General features: G+C 41.8%; 1 protein-coding gene across 11 annotated transcripts in view; it reads right to left on the reverse strand.

The window, feature by feature from the left end:
* Positions 1-400: 400 nt before the first annotated feature.
* The window catches only part of USP54 (ubiquitin specific peptidase 54), a 102,431-nt gene continuing 80,931 nt past the window's right edge, over positions 401-21,900 (reverse strand). For 7 of the 11 annotated variants that reach the window (XM_055720349.1, XM_005433307.4, XM_055720350.1 and 4 more), the window contains 12 exons: positions 20,904-21,035; positions 20,221-20,601; positions 18,522-18,756; positions 17,541-17,674; positions 16,226-16,399; positions 13,069-13,188; positions 11,702-11,894; positions 7,990-9,446; positions 5,508-5,626; positions 4,271-4,411; positions 2,581-2,767; positions 401-1,850 (listed from right to left, as the gene is read on the reverse strand). In XM_055720349.1, coding sequence (XP_055576324.1) covers positions 1,192-1,850; positions 2,581-2,767; positions 4,271-4,411; positions 5,508-5,626; positions 7,990-9,446; positions 11,702-11,894; positions 13,069-13,188; positions 16,226-16,399; positions 17,541-17,674; positions 18,522-18,756; positions 20,221-20,601; positions 20,904-21,035 — 3,932 coding nt within the window. In that variant the 3' untranslated portion in view covers positions 401-1,191. Of the gene's footprint in view, positions 1,851-2,580; positions 2,768-4,270; positions 4,412-5,507; positions 5,627-7,989; positions 9,447-11,701; positions 11,895-13,068; positions 13,189-16,225; positions 16,400-17,540; positions 17,675-18,521; positions 18,757-20,220; positions 20,602-20,903; positions 21,036-21,900 lie in introns of those variants that run through there. The other 4 variants (XM_055720352.1, XM_055720353.1, XR_008733835.1 and 1 more) reach the window with 4 other exon arrangements.

Genomic DNA, 21,900 nt, shown 5'->3' on the forward strand with positions numbered 1-21,900 from the left:
CAAGAGCAGGAGCGCAGCTCTTACTAAAGTGACACTTCTCACCACGCCACTCATTTCTAACGACACTTTTGTATAAGTCCCATCTGTGTACGCTACCATCCTGCACATATTCCACAGTCTTCCCTCCAACAAAGAAGTCTCAACATCCTTTTCAAAGGTCACTTAATTAATGTCCATTATGATGTTAAAGTTAAGCACAGTAGTGACAAAATGCATCAAATCCAGGGATAAAAATTAGTCCTGCCCTCCAATCTAACTACATATTTATTACATAAACTTTGTTAATGAACTAGAATGAACAATTAACTGACATCTGTTAGCGCATAAGGAAATAAATCAGCAGTTTCAGGCCAACTGATGAGTAAAGCCAAACAGCAAAGAAAGCTCATACGCAGACAGGTAAATAGAACTATTTTCATAGATTTATTTGAAAAATACTTACAAAAAGCAAGTATGTTTGACACTAAAATAGTTAAACTTATTCTGTGTTTACATTGGTGTAATTAAGCGTGCAGCATTAACAGTCTTTTCTGTTTGAAGCATTGTTAGTTTGCCTTAAGGAAGTGGGGAAAATTCTGGTTTACTAATGAACAATGTCTCCCTGCCACTTCCTCAGCAGCAACTACAGCTGTGATCTCCGCCTGAGATCTCAGCACACTGTAAAACTGGGTTTGCTTTACTAACTGCCACCCTGCCAAGTACAGATTTACTGGAACCTGGAAGGTGCGTCAGTTGGGCTTTTTCCCCTAGGAAGGAACAGGAAAGAGGAAGGACAGGAAAAACAAAAGGATTGGGGTTTTATTGTGAAGAATTTACCAAAGCTGCATTTGATGAAAAAGAAGTCCTTAAAAACGTCCTTTTGTTAGTGGCCGTCCTCCTTCAAAACATGCACATACTTCCGAACTTACCCGTAAACCAAATCCCCTGAAGCTCACCATTCCTATAGCACTTTTTTGCTAGGAGAGGCCAGGACTAGAATATCTAAGGTTCCCCATCCAGACAGCAGTTCAGTAGTGTCAGAAATGAAATACAGTGCAATTAGTTTCCACATACTGTATAGCTACATTTTAAGACAAAACTGGCACAGATACTGATGGAAAGAGTTTGCTGTCTCCATGTAATCCACGCTCTGGCAACAGCTATAGTCTGTTTGCAGCGTGGTTTATTAGGGCACACGGAGTGGACAGGATCTCACCAGCCATTATTTTGCATGGTGCCAGCAGCTGCTGCTGCTCGAGCCAGCATATTTCTGTGTGCCTCCGAAGCAGAAGAAAAAGTCCCATCCATCACATGCACTGGCAGCATTCGCCTTCTGCCAGGCTGAGGCGTGTAGCTGTTCTGTCGCCAGTCGTCTTCTGGGGGCATATCGACTCTCCTTGGACCTGGAGCCTTAGCGCAAGAAGGAGGCACAGGACAACCTTGAGAGGCACCAGGATCCCAAGAAGGCTCACGTGGTGTTCTTAAAGTGCTGTAGTCTGTGCTGGCTGGCAGCCTGCAACTGATGGCATACGATTCATGCATCTGATGTTGTAAAGGCTGCTGGAGGAAACCTTCCTGTAAACTCTTGCCTGGCTGGCCAGCATGTTTCCCCCAAAGCGTCGTTCGTTTATCCGGTAACGTGGCTGTTTGCCTGGCAGGGTAGCTCGCGTTCAGCCAACGGCCAGAGACACTCGATGCTCCACCTCCTAAATGCAGATTAACAAGAGGCTTTTGCCCCTGGGAGAGGGTGCCTTTGGGTGCACAAGGGAGACTCCCACAGCTCAGTGCCACACCGGGGTAGTCTTCACCTTGGAAAGCTTCACCCCTGTCAGGCACAACCAAAAGCTTTTGGATGATGTTGTTCTGATCTCCTGAGAAGTGGGAGAAAGAAGAAAAAAAAAAAAAAAAAAAGGTTTGTTTAGTTATATTTTTCCATTTTATCCTCTCAGAACTTTCAGCTGTGGCCAACAGGTGACAGAAGAAAAACTAAATGTCTACTACATCCAGTTACTGTTGACACGCAATTCTGAATAAAAGCTAGCTGTACCCTTTCTAGCATTCACTTCTCTCATTGCATTTCCTCCTTGTCCTACCACAGCTGCTGTCACAGACTTAAGATTTTTTTACTAGCCCCTTGTGTCATCAAGGAGAAGCCCAACAAAATATTTCAAGGCTGACAGACCAAACTGGTTTTGATGGTTGCCACAGGGAAAGTAACTCTCATGCAGGAACTGGTTATTTCCATTGGCACAACTACATGTGTGATAGCTTGTGGAAGACCTCTCATACATGTCAACAAGGTGTTGGATCTAACTGCTACTTTTACACTGAAGAAAACTACTCACAAAAACATCAATACGATTTTACTCAATGTTGTCATAATGTTTCCATAAAGATTATTCCTTTTTGTTACGTCCACTTCGCACAGAATCACAGAACAACTCAAAAGGGCAGAGGAGAACAACAACATGATTCATCCTTCCAGATTTCTCGAGGAATTCGGGCAGATGGTGAAACAACATCATGAAAGACAAAAATCTGAAGAGTTGTTTTTCAGCAGTATTTCTGATCACGAAGGAGGATGAAAAGTCCTGTGATTACCTGACGGTTTACGTGCCTTGCCCACCATGCTGGGCATCAGTACATCATGGGGTAGGTGCTGCACCTGGTTTGGGTTGTGCTGGGGATCAAAGGGAAACACAGGAGGATCATGGGGGAAAGGAAGGGAAGTGGAGCTGGAAGAACGGTGGCTGGTGTCCACTGGCATTTTCCTCATATTTGGTGCTTCCTTTTATAAAATGAGAAAGGAGAAAAGAACATAAAATGATGAGTAAACACAAAGCTGGGTTGAATCAAGCAAAGACAGTGTTGATCCAAGGAAAGGAATGAGTCACTAGAAGAAAAACATGCATCTGTACATGAAAAAGAAACACAAATACAAATTGCATCAATCCAGTAAGGCTCTTATTACAGTGGCGGGCTACTCAGGAGGATCACTTGACAGGAAATATACCAAGGAGAAAAAGCCAAAATGAACACAAACTACACATTGGTTCATAAATGGAATCCAGAGAATGACAGCAAGCCAGCCAGCATGGAACCACCATGCTACACAAGCCATGAAATAAAGAAGGGTATTGCTGATCCTTCCTTCCTGTTTCCTAGGCAGGCTTTACTGAAAGCTCTGATTCCAGACTGAACAGATTTACCTGTTGCAGCTGAAGTATTTACCACCGCTGTACCACTTCCCTCTCTTAGGAGGTACCTATCTCAAAGCAGGGATGGCCGCACGGCATGATAACAAACCATCACCGACCTGAGCCCGGTGACAGATGGCTATGCTCTTGGCTGCTTCTGTAGTGGGAATAAAAACCTCCAGCAGAGAGCGGGAAGGTCTTGGACAGCTAGAGGCTTTTAATTGCTTCTGCCAACACCTCCAGGTATGTGTTAAAGCCCTCAACTAAAAAAGCATGCTGGAGGAGCAAAAGCTGAGAAGCTGACCTATTCTTAGCTAATGGTACACAGCAGAAACAGAATCAAACCAACCAGTCCAAATAACTGATTTTGCAATTGAGACTCTTCTACACTTCCTATGCAGTTAATTTCAAATCAAAACTTAAGCACAGTTTGCAAAAAAATTCAAGCCAAGCCACGCCAAAATTTGCCATTATATCTGGCTGGCTATGTTGCCAAACACTAACAATAATCTGTTACTGTTTTCCTCACTGGCAGTTTTAACTTGTACCTAAAACTACTTAACAGAGATAACAAAGGAAAAAAAAAACCCAATCTGTTTTTAATTACTTCCTGTATGTAACTGACTGCATGTTATGTACCAAGTCTTGAACTGTCTCTTCTTTACGCTTACTTTTACCTTCTAAAAGTGCTACCTGCTGAATATATCCACAAGATAGCAGAAACTTTCACATGGTTAGTGTTGTCTTTTTAAAATTATAGGTGTATAAGAAGCTTTCTTGAAAATACTCTAAGCTGAAGAAACTGTTTATACTGGATGTCTTTGTGTACTGACAAGTGGTATTAGCTCACATGCTTACCAGCTGCAGCAGGTACTACTCTGCAATGACTCTTGAAGAAGATGGCTTTTTTCCTTAAATAAAAGCTCATCCTTCTTCCAGAAAGAGGACAAAAGTTCACAAAGACAAGCTTTCATCACAGCTTATTATTCAGTTGTCTGCCATCTTGTTTGTTAACTACTAAATGCAGACAGAGAAAACAGCAACCCTACACACAGATGATGGCTCTTTGGAAACCTGCACACCATTCTACTTACAAAACTGTGAGAAGAGACCAAGGTCTCTTCTCTGTTTGAGATGACTGTCCCACTGAGGCTGCGAGCAATGCGACGGAAATTCTCTGCACTGTACATTTCCTCCTCTTCTGGTTCCCGGCTACGTTCTCTGGTATATGTGACCTGCAGACAATAGCACACATTTCAGAAAAGCTTCTCCATGATCTTAATTTTGTATAATAATTATAGAGAAGCGATCATTATAAATGTAACAGACTATGTTGCGATGACATTCCATGACCTTTTCTTCATTCAGGTACTACCTCAAAAACCTAAAGCAAATGGGTCTGTTTGGATCCGGTGATTAAAAACATCGCTCGTTATAGTCTTTCTTTAGTAAATATACACTGATTGTGTAAGTGAGATTCACTCTTTTATAGCTATCTAAAGCCAGGACAAAAAGTCTCTACTGGGATGAATCTACCTAAAGGACTGACTGCTGCAACAGGCATCACTGGCCCTGTGTGCAGCTGACAGCCATCCTATAACAAACTACTACAGCCTTCTCATAACCAAAAAAGCCCCACCTAGTATTATCTCATGAGGGCTGGAAGCTTGATAATCTTACCAGGAGAAATGATTATTCCTTCCTTCTTTTCCTCTCTTCTATATAAGCAAGACCATTTAAGCTCCCTTTAATGATGGAAGTACTATAGGAAATGTCATTTCCCCTTGAAAATACTTGTATGTTTTCATGTACAGGCACTGATATGTAACTACCTACCAGTTATTTAAACAGTTTCTCCCCAGAAAAGTAAGAAGAAAAAGCATCTTCTCCCATTCTAAGGAGACTAACTCTCAACTGTAGCAAATACCATATTATCCCCCAACGTCAAAATATGCAGTGACACTGTTAAAAAAACCCCAAAAATAGTCTGTGCCCCCTGCAAGTGGTAACATCAAGAAGCAGTTATGGTAAGTTGTGATACAAGGCAGCTCACATCAGTATGTTCAAAGAGACTAGATCTTACAAGTCTTCAGGGGTATGTTCCTCAAAGTCAGAATTTAGATAATTTGATTGCATGCAAACTGCATGTAGCATAAGTCACTCACTTTTTAGCCAATTAATCCTGAGTTAGACTGCACTTAAAATTCTCTATAACATTAGTATCAATGACCCCAGTACCTTTTTCATAACATATTCCACTTCTCCCATTTTTTTCACTAGCACAGGCCAAGCTCTTCCCACTTTAGCACATCTTAAGCAACAACACATCACCTTGGAGACAGAAGAGACAGTGGATCCACACAGACTGCGCTCGATCTCTGCTGTCGGGGTTTTCGACAGACCCATGCCAGCTGTAGCATACAGCTTCCTCGCATTCAGGTTTGCGGAGACTGGGAAGGAAAATGCTATGGTTAAATTCAATGCTTGATTGCATGTTCTGGCACACATCTGACTCCAGCAGTGACAAGTGGACTGCACACACAGAACAAGAAGCCCTCAGAGATCCTCTGAACATTAACACAGAAGCTAACTCCCAACATTTCAAGGGGAGACAGTCCATCAGGACACTCATGCCTGCTTCGCGCGCCTTTTTGCAGGTTCTGGGGAGCAGTTATTTGCACTATTTAAGAGTTAAACAATTTTAACTGCACACCGGCACTTGCTTGAGGCAGAGGTGAGATAGTTTAGGGGGCCTAAAGGGACAGAAAATCAGCTACAAGGAGCAAGTTACCTAAAGTTACTTGGGATAAACAAGACTCATCAGCTTTAAGTTCCCCACACATTCACCTGCTTGTTCCCACCCAATGCTACAGTTTGTCAGCCATTTGTTGTGCTGGTTAAACAGTTAAAAGTGTTATTTTTAACTAAGATTGCTACCATTACTTCACTTCAGTGCCATCCCCACCAACCAGTTATAATTCTAAAATTTCTCATGGAGTAATAGGCAGCTCAATGGCCTAATCAAAATGCTCACAGGGAATCTCTCTATAAGGGAATAAAGGTGATGTGCTGGTAACGACACCTTTTCTGCATTTCTGGCATTGGAGGATCAGGTCTTTGCTTTAACCTCTGTTGTAAAGCTTCAGGGATGAAACAGAGGCATTTTCACCATGATTCTGAATGCAAAGGTCTGACAAAACCAGTTGATATGGGGCAGAACGCTTAAGCAGCATTTGCAAATGAATAGGTAATCCAAGTTAAAAGTGAGAAAGACCTGTCCTAGACCCACTCTAGTGATTTTCCTCCAGTTCATCACAGTAGATGCACTGGTTCTAACTTTTTGGTTCTATACAGAATTTGCAGAACTTAGGAAGAAACACCTGAATGTCACAGCAAACCAGAAGTAAAGACCTCAAACACAAACTTCACTTCAGAAGAATACCCATATGCCATATCCTTCATCCACGTCATGGGAAAACAGGCAAGAAAAGTGTCAGAATAAGAAACAGGGCATTTGATGACAGAACTCTGAAGGTCCAGCTAACACTAAGGCAACTGGGCTTTATCCTGCTGGATTTCTATAAAGAGCTTCCAAAATCAGTAAGCTAAGCAGGAACACATAAGACCTTCTGATTCAAGTGCATGCAAGAGAGTATCTGACAAGGTTGCGAGTTAAGATCTTGCCTAACTGAAAGAAAACCAAAAGGACAACAAATGGGAAATGGCCACCTTCGGATGTGCCAACTGGTCTGTCCGTGGACTGCAACACAAGAGTTTCAGAGAAAACCTGAGCTGAATAAAAACCTGCTCAAAGAGTTTACTGCCGTATTCAACTCTGGTCACTGGCCAGGCTTTACTTGTCAGGAACGATGGAGGCTCCACCTCCATGGATGCAGGGCAAAGGAAAACCTGCCTTGTGTGTGTATGGCAATATATCTCTCACATATATCTATACCTATAATCACTTTAGTATCCATCAAGTTTCAGGCTGCTTTGTGTTTAACCAGAAAATTCATAACTCTAATGCTGTAGCATGGATTATAAAGAAATGTGCTTCACTTGTGCTAAACAGAGAATCAAGGCTGCCCTATCTCATGCACGAGATTAGATCAGCTTAAGTGGAACCAGACTGCTGTCATCAGACTCTAATTGAATGTCTCTAGCAACAGCTGGATGTTCTCACCAACAGCAACAGAATCTGTTTGTTTTCTTTCAGCACCAGCTAAGCCACAAGGTCTCAAGGATTTTAGTGCATACCATGTCCTCCCAGTGCTGCTTTCACACATAATTTTCCAGAACTTAAAGCAGGCAGTCCTTAGCAAATCACACCTTCAACTCTCACCAATCTGGAAACACTTTTTGAAAGTTATTCCCCTCAGCCAGGTACAGACTACATTCTCAAATACAATACAATCAGTTAAAATTCACAAATGTGGAGAACATTAACTTCAGGCATAGAAACAGTTTAATAAATTCCAAGGGTGATGCAGGACTTTCAAACAGCAAAATTCAGCAGCCTGACCTCAGCAGCTAGCTCCCTACTTGAGAACAGGATCAATTATTTCCGTGTTTCTCTTAACAGATGTTGCTCTCCGTTTGCCAAGACCAACAGCTACCCTGCAGCCTCCCCAGGCAGTGCTACTGCACTGCTTCTCCACCGAGTTAGGACATTTTCAGAGTCCACAACCTGAATCTTTCTGCATCTGTACACAAATTCATGCCCATTTAACTAAACCGACTGGAAAAATGTCTCTTCACCTACATTGGAGTACACAGGCAGGTCAACCAAGAAAAACAGCTGCATCGTTCTTACCTGATTGGTCAAATGGATACCTAGCACTGTCCTGTCTTCCCAAGAAAGGCCTAGCGGCCTGAGATGCCTGCAGACTAGTCTGATAGAGGGATTCCAGTTCTGAGAGCTCCTGTTCTGTGTCTTGATTCCACTGTGGATGCAGATGCACTGGGATCCTGCTCAAGTCATCTCCAACTGCTCTCTGATCAGAAAGGGCTGGACTCCTCCCAGGTACAGGAAGCCATTCAGCATTCTTATTAGCCTTCTGAGAACTGTAATACCTAGTAACATTATCCACCCAACGGTCCACAGGCATAGAGGCAACCATGCTACTAGTAGCTCCATCATCCACCTGTTTCATTCCTCCATCATGACAGTGCCTTTCCAGGTAGGGTGCAGGGTCTGCTATATTCTGTCCACCTCTTCTACACAGTTCTTCACTGTGAGAACAAATACTCTTAGAAGCAACATGTTGGGCACTAAAACCCTCCAAAGAAACTACCCCGTCCCTAATATCCACAGTTGAGTGCAATTTTTCAGAAGACTGGTTTTTGTTTTCTTGGTTTTGATGGATTAGCTGTCTGTAACCAGAGGATGAAGGGTTGATGAAAGATTGTTGTGTTAACTTTGCAGACTTCTCATCCTGACACACTGCAGCAATCCAGCCTTTTTCATGAGTACCTTTTGTCTGGGAGACTGCATGCATTTTCTGAAACTGCTCTGCCAAGGAGCGAACATGTCCCTTTGTACTAAAAGCCTCAGATTTGTAACCTTCTGCTGTGCCACATTCATCCTGTGAGGGTAATAAAATCTCATGGCTGTTTGCTCTGGAGTATTTATTTGTTTTCTGTAAAGGATCCAAGGAGCACTGCTGTGTAGGGGATGAAGTTGAAGGGGTCATTGCATGATAAGCCCCTAAATGATCAATGCTGGGCTGCACTGGAGAGCTTGCAAGTTTGGAACAAGGACTGTGCTGGCTGTCCTTTTCAGGAGATGCTGCTTGTAGTGGATGTGGACAGGGAAACAGTGTAGGCAAAGAGCCAGAGTTTACTGTGTTAGCCTTGGATTTGTACTGAGGTGTGAGAACAGGCGTTATGTTATGAACCTCTTCTAACTTGCTGCTACTGCAGCATTCCCTATAGTCTTTTGGCCCTGCGGCTGTGGTGTCAGCAAATTCCACGCTATGGTGGGCATCACTCTCAGTTCTCGCAGACCTCTCTGCCAACCCTTGCCTATAGGGAAAAGGGGGAACTTGGTCATGAAAATCAGCAGAAGCAGACTGGAAGTTTGGAGAGATCCTGTTGGATGGACTGCTTTCAGAAGGGGGCAAGGAGGAAGACTCTGGATATAATGATGAGTGCAATTCATGGCAGGAAGCAGGTGGGTGGAAGAAAGAACTGGACCCAAATTCCACTTCTTTGTTGGGTTCCAGTGGTACCTCCTGGCTCAGCAGTACTTGGAGCGGGCCAGTCTGTTCACTAAAACACACAGAAGGGTAAATGATTAGCAGTAGTCATTGCTTATGTTTATCCCTAGGGTACAGAACTTGCACTAGGTGACATATACCTCAACACACTTCCCTTTGCTAACTGTATGCTGATGAAGACTTCGTTAATTCTGTAGATACATACATGTTAGTCCTTTCTTCTAACCCTGATTACCTACAATAACTGATCTGAATCCATTTCCTATTTTTTAAAGAGTATTTTGCTACAGTTAGGCTCTATATAAAGTATTCTTGTACAGCAGCCTAGGCACTTTAACCAGCAGACTGAGCGTGTAGGTAGGGATAACTGTAAGAATAGTAAAAATAGCATTTATATAAAATAAAACAACTGTTTCCAACATTAACACCGTAGATACTTTTTTAAATTACTTTGGACACGTTCATGATCTGAACATGAACTGACAATACTTCCATAAGGTCCCCTCTCTCCAGGCAACTTCATGAAGAATGACTTGACAAATGGAAGGAACAGGTCAAAATTTCTGTCATGTCATCTTTGTATTCTGATCTTTGAGATATTTATCCAACACATTAAATAATAGTTACACGTTTAACTTTATTTTGTAATAATCTGTATTTTAAGTATACTTCTAAAAAAATAAAATGTATTCTTTTATATACCTATGCAAGACAATTATATCCTCAGGTCATACATGCCCTTGGCACTTTTCTGCATTTAGTTAGCATTTTAATATGCAGACAGAAAAAGCAGTACCAAGTCCACGTGCCCGTGAGAAAATGACAAGCTACAAACAACTCCAACAGAAACCTTAAGGGAACTGCAACATCATTGCTTTGTTTCCTTCCTGAGATGCACAGAATGAAAGTTATCATGAAGATCTAGTTGATATGTGAAGCAGAATGACCTTCTCTGTGAGTAATCGTAAACTTTGTGCTGCCTACAGTGCTGTTTATATCAAAGCAAGAGTACAGAACTCTGGTTATGAATAGATTCTGTTCATTGGCTGCAATATTAACGTTTGGTGGGATAGAACTTTTTGCAAAAGTAATGTTCTTTTCACAGAGCAGCAGTGATCAAGTTCAGCATTAACAAAATCAGTTTAGAAAAGTTCCTTTCTTTCATTTTCTTAGAATCTGTCAAAATGCATAAACTGGGGCTCTGCACTTCTGTAAAATAAGATATAATGGACTCCTGATTGACAAAAAGATCAGCCCTCATTACATATAATTCTGCTACTGCAGGAAAAGAAAAGAACATTATGAACTATAGCCTGGCAGGTGCCCAAAATAACTGAGTTTTAGTATATAGCTCTATGTGAAATTTTAAAAAAAGGAAAAGAGAAAAAGGATTCTCATCTGATACTCCATCTAAGCTTCTGATAATATAATATGTAAGAAAGGGGAGATGGAAGAAAAGTAACTGTTCAAGAAACAGCCTAGAAATTGGATAAGGATGGTCTAGTGCTAGGAGGGAATGGCATGGGAAGAAGGATTAAGCTGCATGCTGAAGAGGGTAGGAAGAAAGGATCAGTTACAGCAGAGTTAATTATGCTATAGTTAAAGTCAGTATGGAAGAAGGAATCATGAAGAGACACTGAGGCGGCTGCTAATCCAGGCTACAGGATGCTGGCAAGCACAGAAAGAAAATGAAGAATGACAGAGCATCAGGGAGAGTAGTCAAGGTGACAGGATCAGGATCTGGATCCACGAGTTGTACCAGTGCACCACTAGAGAAGTGGACTAGAAAGAAAAGATCAGCATACTTGACACTTTTCAAACTACAGAGCACTAAAACACACTGGGGTTGCTGTTCCCAACATAAAAGCAATTATAATAAGATTTTTACTGTAGTACACACTTTTACTGACAGAGTCCTGAAACTGCTCCTGATCATGAACAATTGCATGTTTCATCCTAACACGTACCCCCTTTTTTAGCCAGGTGGTTGTCTGCTGTATTCTTTCCCTTGGTGCATAAAACATGGATGCTGCCAGGAACTGACTGCTACAGTTCTCTGTCACAGATCACATTTTGAACACGTGCACATCAAACTGTTCTATAAAGACTGGGGCGGGAGGGCTGGGGTGGGAAAGGGGGTAGCTGACCATCTTACAATAGGGTTAAACCTAAAGAAGGAAGGAATAGGGAGCAACACTGTACGATTTTGACTATCCAGGGGAGTATAAATAGTTTGTTATTTCTTTCCAGACCGCACTGCTCATAGACGCAGCTCAGATCTGGGTCTAGGTGATATACTTGGACTACCTTGTAGACTGGGCCATGGTGCCACCCTGCGGTGCGTGGCAGGTTGGCGGCGGCAGCGGCTGCGATGGCTGTTGGTGCTGCATGCGATCCTGGAGGCTCCGGGCTTTTCGGATACTGATTTGCAGCTTCTTATCGACTAGGGCTCTGCTGTGAGTGCTAGCGCTGGCATCATGCATGGCAAGTCTTAGTTTAGCTAAAATGCAAAAGAAAACATAGCAGAAAACAAACAGAAAAAAGGAATAAAATTGAAAAAGAAAAAAAAAAAGAAAAAAGATGCAGCAAGAACATAAAACATGGACCATGCAAATACTGCCACAGAGGAGTTCACAAGGGATGCTATTGTTTCCATTAATGCACATTCAGCTTAGCCAGGTGTCCAAACACATTAATTGAAACTAAACCAAAATAAAGTAAAAAAAAATAAAAATTCTCCATGTTTTAGCCCAACTTCTCAACCCCTTCACAGAGGCTCTTTCCAAACCTACCACAATGATGCTTCATTCTGTCATCTACCTTTCTCCTGTATCCTCCATACCTGGGACTCCCTTTATGTGCAGGAATACCCAGCTGGGATTTGAGATTCAGCGTGTAACTTGCTGGAATGGAAGCTAACAGAGCTATCACAACTGCTGTATGCTGCGCCCCTTATTCTGCAGTCCGTAAGAGCCCATTTCTAAATGCAAATGCACAGGAGCTACCCGCTCTGCCTGCAGCCATTCTATACAGACAGAGGGGAGCATGGGGTGAGAGAGCCAGCCAGTCATAATGGAAAAAGACCGAAAATAAAATGAAATCACATAGCACACATTCTCAAAGGTCACAATGCATTTAAGCACTTCAATGTCCTAATGCTTTTTTGCTTCATGGAAGTCAGGCACAGCACAGGTCATTTCTGTTAATCCAGAGGACTCGAGAGGGGGCTGCCATTTTCTTCCTGTGCTACAACCTCCGTGAGAAGCAGGGGAGTTTAATGCCCTTCATAATGTGGCCTGAGGATGGGGAAAAATAGTTAAGTGAGGACCAAGTGGCAGGGGGAGTTACCTACTAGGTGCTTGCTGAAACTCACCATTTAGCACCAAAAAAGGCACAGCAGCACCCCAATGCTGTTCCTGCCATAGCGCTGGAGAGAACAACAAAAATGGATGCAAACTTGGAAAAAACAGAGATGAAGAGGAACAGGCCTAAAACCCCCCAAAGGGAATACTTTTAAAAAGGAAAGGTTCTGTCTCCCTGCACGTTCCTAAAGAGCAGCTGAATCCCCGTATTACTACCTGACCATTTAATGCGACTCAATGTTTTAGACTTTTTTTCTATCATATTAGTAAACTGTCAAAAGCGCAATAGCTCAGGTGGTTAGAGTTACTTACATATAGCTTCGTTACAGAGAGCCAAAGCTGCAGCACAATCCCCCTTCTGCTCCTGATTCAGTGACTCTTCAAAGATTGAGTCTGCCTCCTGCATCGACTTCTCAAAGCCATCACTCCTCCCTGCAATGGGCAGCACCCTTCATTTTGGTTTCATTCATTGCAGAACCCTCACTTACCCTCATCCCATTCATGATTGCCAAGTTCTTCCACAGAGTCTTGCAGAGGCTGCACATATCCCAGACCACACCGCCTAACCTTCCCTAAGCAGAAGTATGACTTGAGCACCCTGATGTGCTTGACATCCACACAATAAAACAATGCGAACCAGATATTTTCCCTCAAATTCTGTTTACTTGAGAGTAACTTGTACTTGAGAGAGTTGTACTGGCTTATTGTATTATTTTCAACAGTCTGAATCCGAACAAAAGATGGTACAGACATATCACAGAGTCCGTTCAGATGACTTCTGTCAAGTAGGAATTAATCTAAATTTAGAGCTAAATCTAAACCAAAACATATCAGCAAAATAAATACAGCAGGTCAGGGCTTTCCTTTGTTAGGCCCCCTGCCAAAAATCATGTCTCTTGTTCAGATATCAAATTACTTCCATACAAAATGGAAATAAATCAAAACTGAGATGTCTGTGGAACAAAACTCAGACTTGAGTGTGAGTGTAAATGCCTGCATGAAATACTTCTACAAACACGTGTTCAGTGCATACACTCAACTGCTGAAAGAGACATTCGGAATACAAAACTCAACAGTCTTGCAGCTTTAGCAGGAAAAACACAGGTTTAAGAAGCTGAGAAAAAAGGGACAATTGACAAGATTTCTTTTTGCAACAATTTAGAAAACAGCCCTAGTGAAGAGAAGGATATATTATCCTTGGACACAAAAAAGAAGGATGTAACACTGTGTCCTGGCATCAGAACATCCAGTTCCAAGAGGAGGAAATGCCCATTTGGTGTCACCTATTTGGCACTATGCAAGTTATACACCAAAACATACACATTCAAATGAGGGAGGGAAAAAGAGAAAATAAAACTTGACTTTTTGTTTTGTTTAGGGGTGTGTTGTTTTTTTTAATGGAACATCTCTCTCGTTGTGGTAGAGAACATAAGTATCTTTATCAGCCAACAATAAATGTTTTCTCAACTTGCGGAACATATGCTATGGCCTGGCCTGCTCCCCAACACTCGTGCACAGATGCAAACACAAACTCTCTTATACTGTAAATGCCAAAGAACTCACATGAAAAGCAGATACTGCAGAGAGAAGTGAAAGTTGTTAGAGCAGCGAGTTAATCAAGCAGCACATTCAGTTTCACAATCAAGGCTACTGAAGCTTGTAATCAAGGCCGGTATACTAAAGTTAGCTTTCTTTGCATGAATTTAGCAGTTTACTTGAGGGGAAAATGAGTCACAAGTGTTCTGGAGTTCCGCATATACAAGCAAGCCTTCCAGGCAGTCAAGCAGTCTGTTAATATTAAGCTATTATATTACCTCTCTGACTGGGGTGGAGAAAGATTTAAAAGGAACAAACAAAAACTTTCCCAGATCTCAATTCAATGCCTGTAAACTCCTCAAACATTCTACTGAAGTCTTTTTTGATTAAGCATGAACCTAGTTTACTTCCTTTGTAACAAGGCAAAGCTAAACAATTTTTGCTTCCACCAACTAATACAACAAGATATCAAAGAGGGGTAATGTCTTGGAAAATATGCTATTTTCTTTCGGGTATGAGAAGCAGCCAACACAATATCTTCATGCTCAACAGAGGTTTACTTTTCAATTTTTGCATCACTAACTTTTACGTTACATAAGTAAACACTGACACTAATAAAAAAAGATATCCGTCTACTCTGTACATCAGAATTTTTCACCTGGTTACTGGCAAATCACAGCAGGACCGTAAAGAATAAGTGACTCACTGATGGTCAACAAAGTTATAAAAACATTCCCAGAGTCAGACATTCTCATAGAGATCATATTTTTCAGCTGCCATTGGCACAGTGACATTCTGGCTGCTAAGCAGTTGGCACGGCTGTAGGCTGCAGAGCACGGGCTGTACTGTGCCCAGAGCTGGCACTGCTGGGGGTGCGCCTCTCCTTCCTCTGTCCTGTAGCAGCACACCAGCACCTCAACTCTTACCTACAACACGTCTGAGCAAGCAGCATTGGGTTGCCAGGAGGCCTGGCAATGCAGGAAGCCACAGCAGGTTTCCCCAGTCATGCATGCATTTGTGGGAACAGTGCCTAGGTGTTCACTACACCTGCCCTGCCCACCAACAACCCCCTGTGAAACACTCTACAGGCTTCTGGCTTCACTCTCGACTGGGTCAGTGCACTTCATCCCACCTTCTCCCTGACTCCCCTTACTGCCTGATGGAGATTGAGGGCTAAAACAAAGGTGTTACACGTGAAACCTGTCATTAGGTTCCCTCTGCTGCAACTCCATTGTTCCAATTAAACTGCTGCTGCTGCCATCCCCTGCCAGAAACATGAGTCACGGAAAAGACAATCAAACTTAGGATTTGGCTTCTAAAAATTTTTTTTTCAAATCTTTTTCCTTAAAGAGAAGATATATAAACTAAACCCAGCTCACATTTTCAACTAGATCCAGCTTAGGCCTGCCACAGTACTTGTTCCCACACCTGCACTATGGCTGCACAGCTGGGCAGGGAGAAAGAGTGGGAAGTACAAGGGCAGGAACAAGCAGAACTGTTTAGGGCAGTGATGCTACCAGAAACAATCAGAAACAACACCATGGCCTAAATGAATGCTATGCAGCGAGTGGACCTGAGGTGTCTGAAAGGCACAAACAGCCCTGCTCACTCCAAGATGCTGGTTGAAGACTTACCTACTTCTAGATATCAATGTTGGCAATGGTGCGTAGCACCATAACAATGGAAAGGTGCAAATACATTACACAGACCTCTGCATTACTTTGTTGTCTCATTTAAGAAGGAATTTGGTCAAAATATCAAACACAGGTTTTTTGCATCCTACAGGTTTGAAATTGATAGTCTTTCATTAACTGAAGGTACAGAATTGTAACAGAGCGGAAGAGAGAGACACTTACAAGAGGAAATTCAGTTCAAAGGTTCAGAAAACTTCAGCACTACAGTCTTGCAAAATATACTGCATTCAAAAAGTTACCCTGATTCTGCAGTTCATCTAGATCCATGAACCTGCTGGGACGGGGATTAAAGCCCATTGCTGCCTCCATTTCCTTTTCTCTCTTTCGGCGCAGTTCTTGTTCATGTGCTCTCCTTGCCACCTCCTCTTGCAATTCATCCAGTTCACTTTTTAAAGGGACAAACATCTCCCCACCTTCAAAAAAAAAAAAAAAAGAAAAAAAAACACCCAACCCCCAAAATAATTAAAATCCCCAAACTTTTTTTATAGCAAAATCTCTTAAAGTATCCCTTAAAAACCACAGAAATAATAAAGAGGAATACAATTAACATTAGAAAATAACAGACTGACCAAGCAAAGACCACAGAATTTCAGATCACAAATTTTGCTTTGTTAAATTTTACTTTTAAAACCCTGCACAAGTCACTTGGTTTCCAGCTGCCTTCTCTGTGTCAGTGACTGGTAGAAATGCTCCAGTATTGCTTCAAGCTCCCCTGCACCACAGCCTATCCCTGGATTCACTGACCCAAGAAACAGCAACTGGAACAGAAAGAATCATTGGAAGAGATAACCCTAAACTGATGCTGAAACCTTTAGGCTTCTTACTGTGCTTATAATTTGTAAATAATGCTATGTCAAATTAACCAGATCATTAGCTTTAGTACATAAAAAGGATTCCAGCTGAGATGCTTTTCATCTAACTGCATAAGCAGATGAAAATGGGAAGAAAATAAAGCATATTGATATCCTAGTCAACACAGCAGAAATCAGTCATCATTCTCACTTCAACTATGACCTGCATTCAAGAAGCGTTTCCCCTCCTCCCTTTCCCAGACATTCCCTAGAATAAGGTATTTGCTCAGAATGATACATAATCAGAATGCATATCTGCAGAAAAGCTCAGCATTAGCCCAAACATCCTGTAAATATCCATCCTCATTTCTGACAGTTTTGGATTTTGTATAGCATTATGAGTTTGCCTCAGGACTTGTCAATCCTACTACATTATTATGAGTTATGCTTGGGAATGTACTTTCCACTGATGGTAGAGTACTGAGTTACGGGAAAGAAGAAGAAAAATACTGTTACTTTATCATTTAAGTCCATACCCAAAAAATATGCCAGAGCAACATAATCAAAGGAATATTCCAAGAAAATTTTCTGCAACCACCTTTGGTAAAATCTTGTAATTTATATCTTTTAAAACTGTGTTACATTCCTCAGTGTTTCTTCTCCCTTCCCTCATAATTTCACTGTGAACATAAACATCCAGAAAGTAAAGAACTCCAACACAAATTACCCTGCAAAACCACTGCTGCTGTAAAGTGTATCTTACCATTTCCCACGGGGCTGTTTGCCCAGCTCCCAATTGATGAAGCAGACTCCACTTCCAAGATGCTGCTACTGTGCGACTTTGGGATGTTACGCCAGGCAGGAACCAATCCACCTGCTCGCTTCGTATGAACATCCCTTCAAGAAGAGAGCAATTCTAGTTTACCATTTTACTAATCTCTCCAGAAGAAATTATAGCTACCTTTTTTTTTTTTTATCATCACCTAAGTATTTTACTTGCATTTTAAAGGTTTTACCGTAAGAAAAACTTGGGAGAAACAGGGTAATAGAAAGTTAACAAGGGAGAGGATAACAACTCTATTCTCCACAAGAGTATGTAACGCGTATTAAAACTGTGGTCTGATAGCTGTTCTCAACAGATTCTTACAGCTGAAAATCTACTATTCTGGCCACAGTCTCAGCTTGTGATTTCCTGAAGCTTCCTAAGACAAGGAGAGAAACGCATTGTGCTGCCTATTTATTTTTGCATACAAATACTGCAAGTGTCTTACAAGACTTCAATGAATGCCTCAGACTGAAAATGTCCAAGATTTCTATACAAGACCATTGAATTCTCATTTTCTACAAGGCTTCTATCAAGCAATGGTTTAAACGAAACAAAAAGGTCTATGAGCCGTTCAAAGAACAAGCACAAAGTTTGATATTTTAGTTGAGTTTTTAAATCATAGACTAAGGGTAAAACTATTTCAGATGCATCATTTTAATCAACATTTCTCCTCCAACTGAACCCCATTTCTTTTCCTTCTCACTAGCAGTAAGCTATTGATACACTGACAAGAAAAGAAATCAAACTCACTCAGATTCCTATTTCCCTTCTATTTTTTCCCCTGCCCCAGTAAACCTGTACTACAATCTAGGAGCGCCATTTTGCATTTGTTTAAAAAATGTTCTACAACCTTATGTAACTACAAAAAAAGAAATCAAGACTTCAACCACTCCAAAAATGAAGTTTGTTGAAATCTACCTGTGGGTGCTTGAGCTTTCAGACAAGGGCATGTCCAGACTAACTGGGCTGTTGCTGTTGCGCTCACTGCTTTCATAACCAGACTCCATCCTCTGAATTAGACGAGGATGTTGATCCACCGTGTGATACTGGGTGCCCCGCCCTAGCACACCTCGCTTGTATCTGACATTTGACTGGTGTGATCTTGTTTCTTGAACAGCATGTTCCTTCACCTCATTCTCAATAAGCTCTTTACCTGTCAAGACAAAAGAATATAGCTTGGTAGAAGTTCCAAGCTTCAATACCAGCAAATTATCCACACACATTAGCTTCTCAACCATGCTTAAACCAGAAGCACTGTCTTTAATTTAGTGTAAAACTAGCAATACTAAGCAGAAAAAAACCCCAATATTTTCACAGCATTCCTAGTAACATTGAGCAATAATCTATTCAACGAATTTACTTTTTAATCTCTCCCCTTCAGTATAACTTACCGTATTGCCCCCCAGGTAACAATGAAGTCTGGAAAAAAACCACCCCAATCCTTTCCTCCTCATAACAATTTGTATTTGTACAAGATGATTTTACAGCATACCCAACTGTATTTCCAGTTTATATTTGTTATTGCACTCTGTCATATCTACTTCAGATGCTGCACTTTTTACATTATTTATTTTGCCATTTACAATTTCATGAGTCTAATAAAACATTTGTTCACAGAGGACAGGAGAACTTCTTTTTTTTTTTTTTAATTCTTCTTTATGGATTTCACTGCGTCTTCTCACTTGCCTCGTTTGTTCCTCTTGCTTCCTTCCCTGGAGCAGTGTTCTCCATTCACCTTCCCTACACATATCTCTTCATGCTTCTCAACTCTTTTCAGCCTTTAGGTCCTTGTACTCTGTTCATCTCTCTCTCTCTCTCTCCAAATTTCACCATCCTCACTACTACAACTCTACTGCCAGTCACACAAACCTCTTCCTTCTCATCCACAGATTGTCTTTCAAGCACTCTAGGACAGGAGCCCCGTAGCTCCAGTAGCACAACAGCATAAACCCCAGGAACTAGTAAACATTTGCTCTCCACACCCTTCACAGTTTCAGGAGTACCCTCCTTTTGACAGGGAGCAAAGTAATCATTAATGTCCATTGGCAGGGGCAACAAAAGACACCCAAAGATGTTTTTCACAACAGGTTTTATTACCTTCAAAACCAGCAAAGTTGAAGACAAAGTCTCTACATACAAGTTGCATAGCTGCTACAGTGTAAAATGGTCCCAGATGAATCATCGCTGGCTGTCAGGCTTCTACCCTCCCAACAAGAGCTCAGCACTGGCACACGAGGTACCTGCCACACCACAGTCTGAGCCATCATGCAAAAACACCATGATGAGCCAGAGAAAAAAAACAGACCTACACAAAAAGCCATTGAAAGGGATGAACTTTCAGACACTTAGCAGTCTAGCCTTGTGTCCATTTAAGCAACAGAGAGTAATTTGTCCCTTATTATTTCCTTGCATACGAACTTTAGCACACAGAAAGCAAGCTGAAATATCATACACTCAAGAAACACCCACACAAAACCAGCCTTCAAGGATACGACTCATCACTGACCTAAACGTCACGTTCAAAATTTCCTTTCCTACTTTACTCACACAAAACTGGATAGTGGAGTACTAGAAATGCCAAACATTCTGAAATAAATCTTTCTTCTCAAACTCTTACCTGCTTCTTCAGAGAAGGGGCTAAGTTGAGTGTAGCCACAATGTTTCCTCTTGTCTTTACTGAAGATGCTATCTATATTCAGAGACTCTCTTTTGGGTCTCCAGGTTGGCCGGTATCTGCCAGAGGAACTGGATTTAGACTCACTGCTGGTACTCTCCACTTCCCAGTCTCGAGTGTGCGCAGACAGGCTTTTTGAGGGTCTTGTTTCTGCCTGATCCATACTACTCCCTCCACGAGGGGAATTCTGGATGGTTTGAGAAATCTGCTGTGGTCTGCTGTGGATCATATTGCTCACTGTCTCTTTAAATTCCTTCAGCCTGCTGGTACTGCTAGATGGTTTGGAGGTAGTTCTGGGGGCTTGTTTCTCCTTCAAGGTTTCTCCTGCAGTTTACAGAGACAGCAAAAGCCACAAAAATAGCTTCAGATTAAACTGGCAGCCCTACTTTGCAGCATCTTCATGCAGACTTTGAAAAGTAAAATACACACACACATACACCCCCCACCAATAAAATTTTTTAAAAAACAACCAACCAACGCTGCCCAAACAAAGAAAAGAGCAAAGACAGAAAAAATACAGACAAAGATCTAAGGAACAAGGAGGGAAATGCATGTACACACTGAGGACCTTAAAAACATGCAGAAAGAGGTACTGATATTTGAAATAAGGTAACATCATCTCTTGCCTTCACTATGGTATCCTGATGACTGAGCCTCATCTCCTTTTCGCCGAGAGCGGCTAGAACTCCTCTTACGGTCTGCCAGCAAGCTCTTTTTGGAAACATGCCTCTGATTGCACTCACTGTCAGTCAGGTGCCCTGGAAGGACAGAAGAACACAGTAGAGATGACAAGAGCCTTGGGAGCAAGTGTTCTGTGTGCTAAGACCAGCAGGGCTCCCCTGCTCCTTAGGAGCTGTACATGCTCCCACACTAACTGGCAGGTTTGGGTACGTTTTTGTATGCAAAAGTTTTTGGTTTTGTCTTGGGGAGGGTGTTCTGTTTTTAAAGGTCATGAAAGAGCAATACAGCCCTTCCAAGGGCTCTGGTTAATAAGAGCTCATCCACAGGGAGAGGAAAAAGTTGTCTCTGCCTTGTTTTCTAATAGTCTAAGGACACCACTTCCTTGCTATCTGAATACTTTTTCAGTTTTAACGGCCATGAACACAAAACTCCTGAGAACACCTTGCTTGACGTTAGTTTGCTGAATGAAGACTCAAACACATGAATGAGTTACCATGTAATAATAAATCACTGCACATCATCAGCTGCTCTGCACTAACTAGCCATCCACACTCCCTTCGCCTGTAGCAAATACTAAGTAATCTGAGTTAGCTCAGTCTACGGTGAAGAAGCCTCAGTTGGCTCTCAAGGGCTAAGCCAGCTAATTCACATCTGCACAAGCGAAGAGCATACACACAGACCATCAACAGGGATCAGCTGACACACGACAGCGTTCCCTTACTGCAGCTCATGTGTCCGAGTGCTAATACTTTCTCACACACAATTTGTTCCCCATTTCTTCACATCAAATGTGAATTAAGAGTATTTGACATCACAAGGTTTCTGTATTGCCTTTTCATAATTTTATGGTTCTCACACATTCACAGTCCTAAACCTGCAAGCACAAACACACGCATGGCTTTACTCACGTGAGCAGTCCCAAGCAGAGATGCAGGATAAGAA

The sequence above is a fragment of the Falco cherrug genome, chromosome 9, assembly GCF_023634085.1.
Source record: "Falco cherrug isolate bFalChe1 chromosome 9, bFalChe1.pri, whole genome shotgun sequence".
In the NCBI taxonomy this organism is placed as follows: domain Eukaryota; kingdom Metazoa; phylum Chordata; class Aves; order Falconiformes; family Falconidae; genus Falco; species Falco cherrug.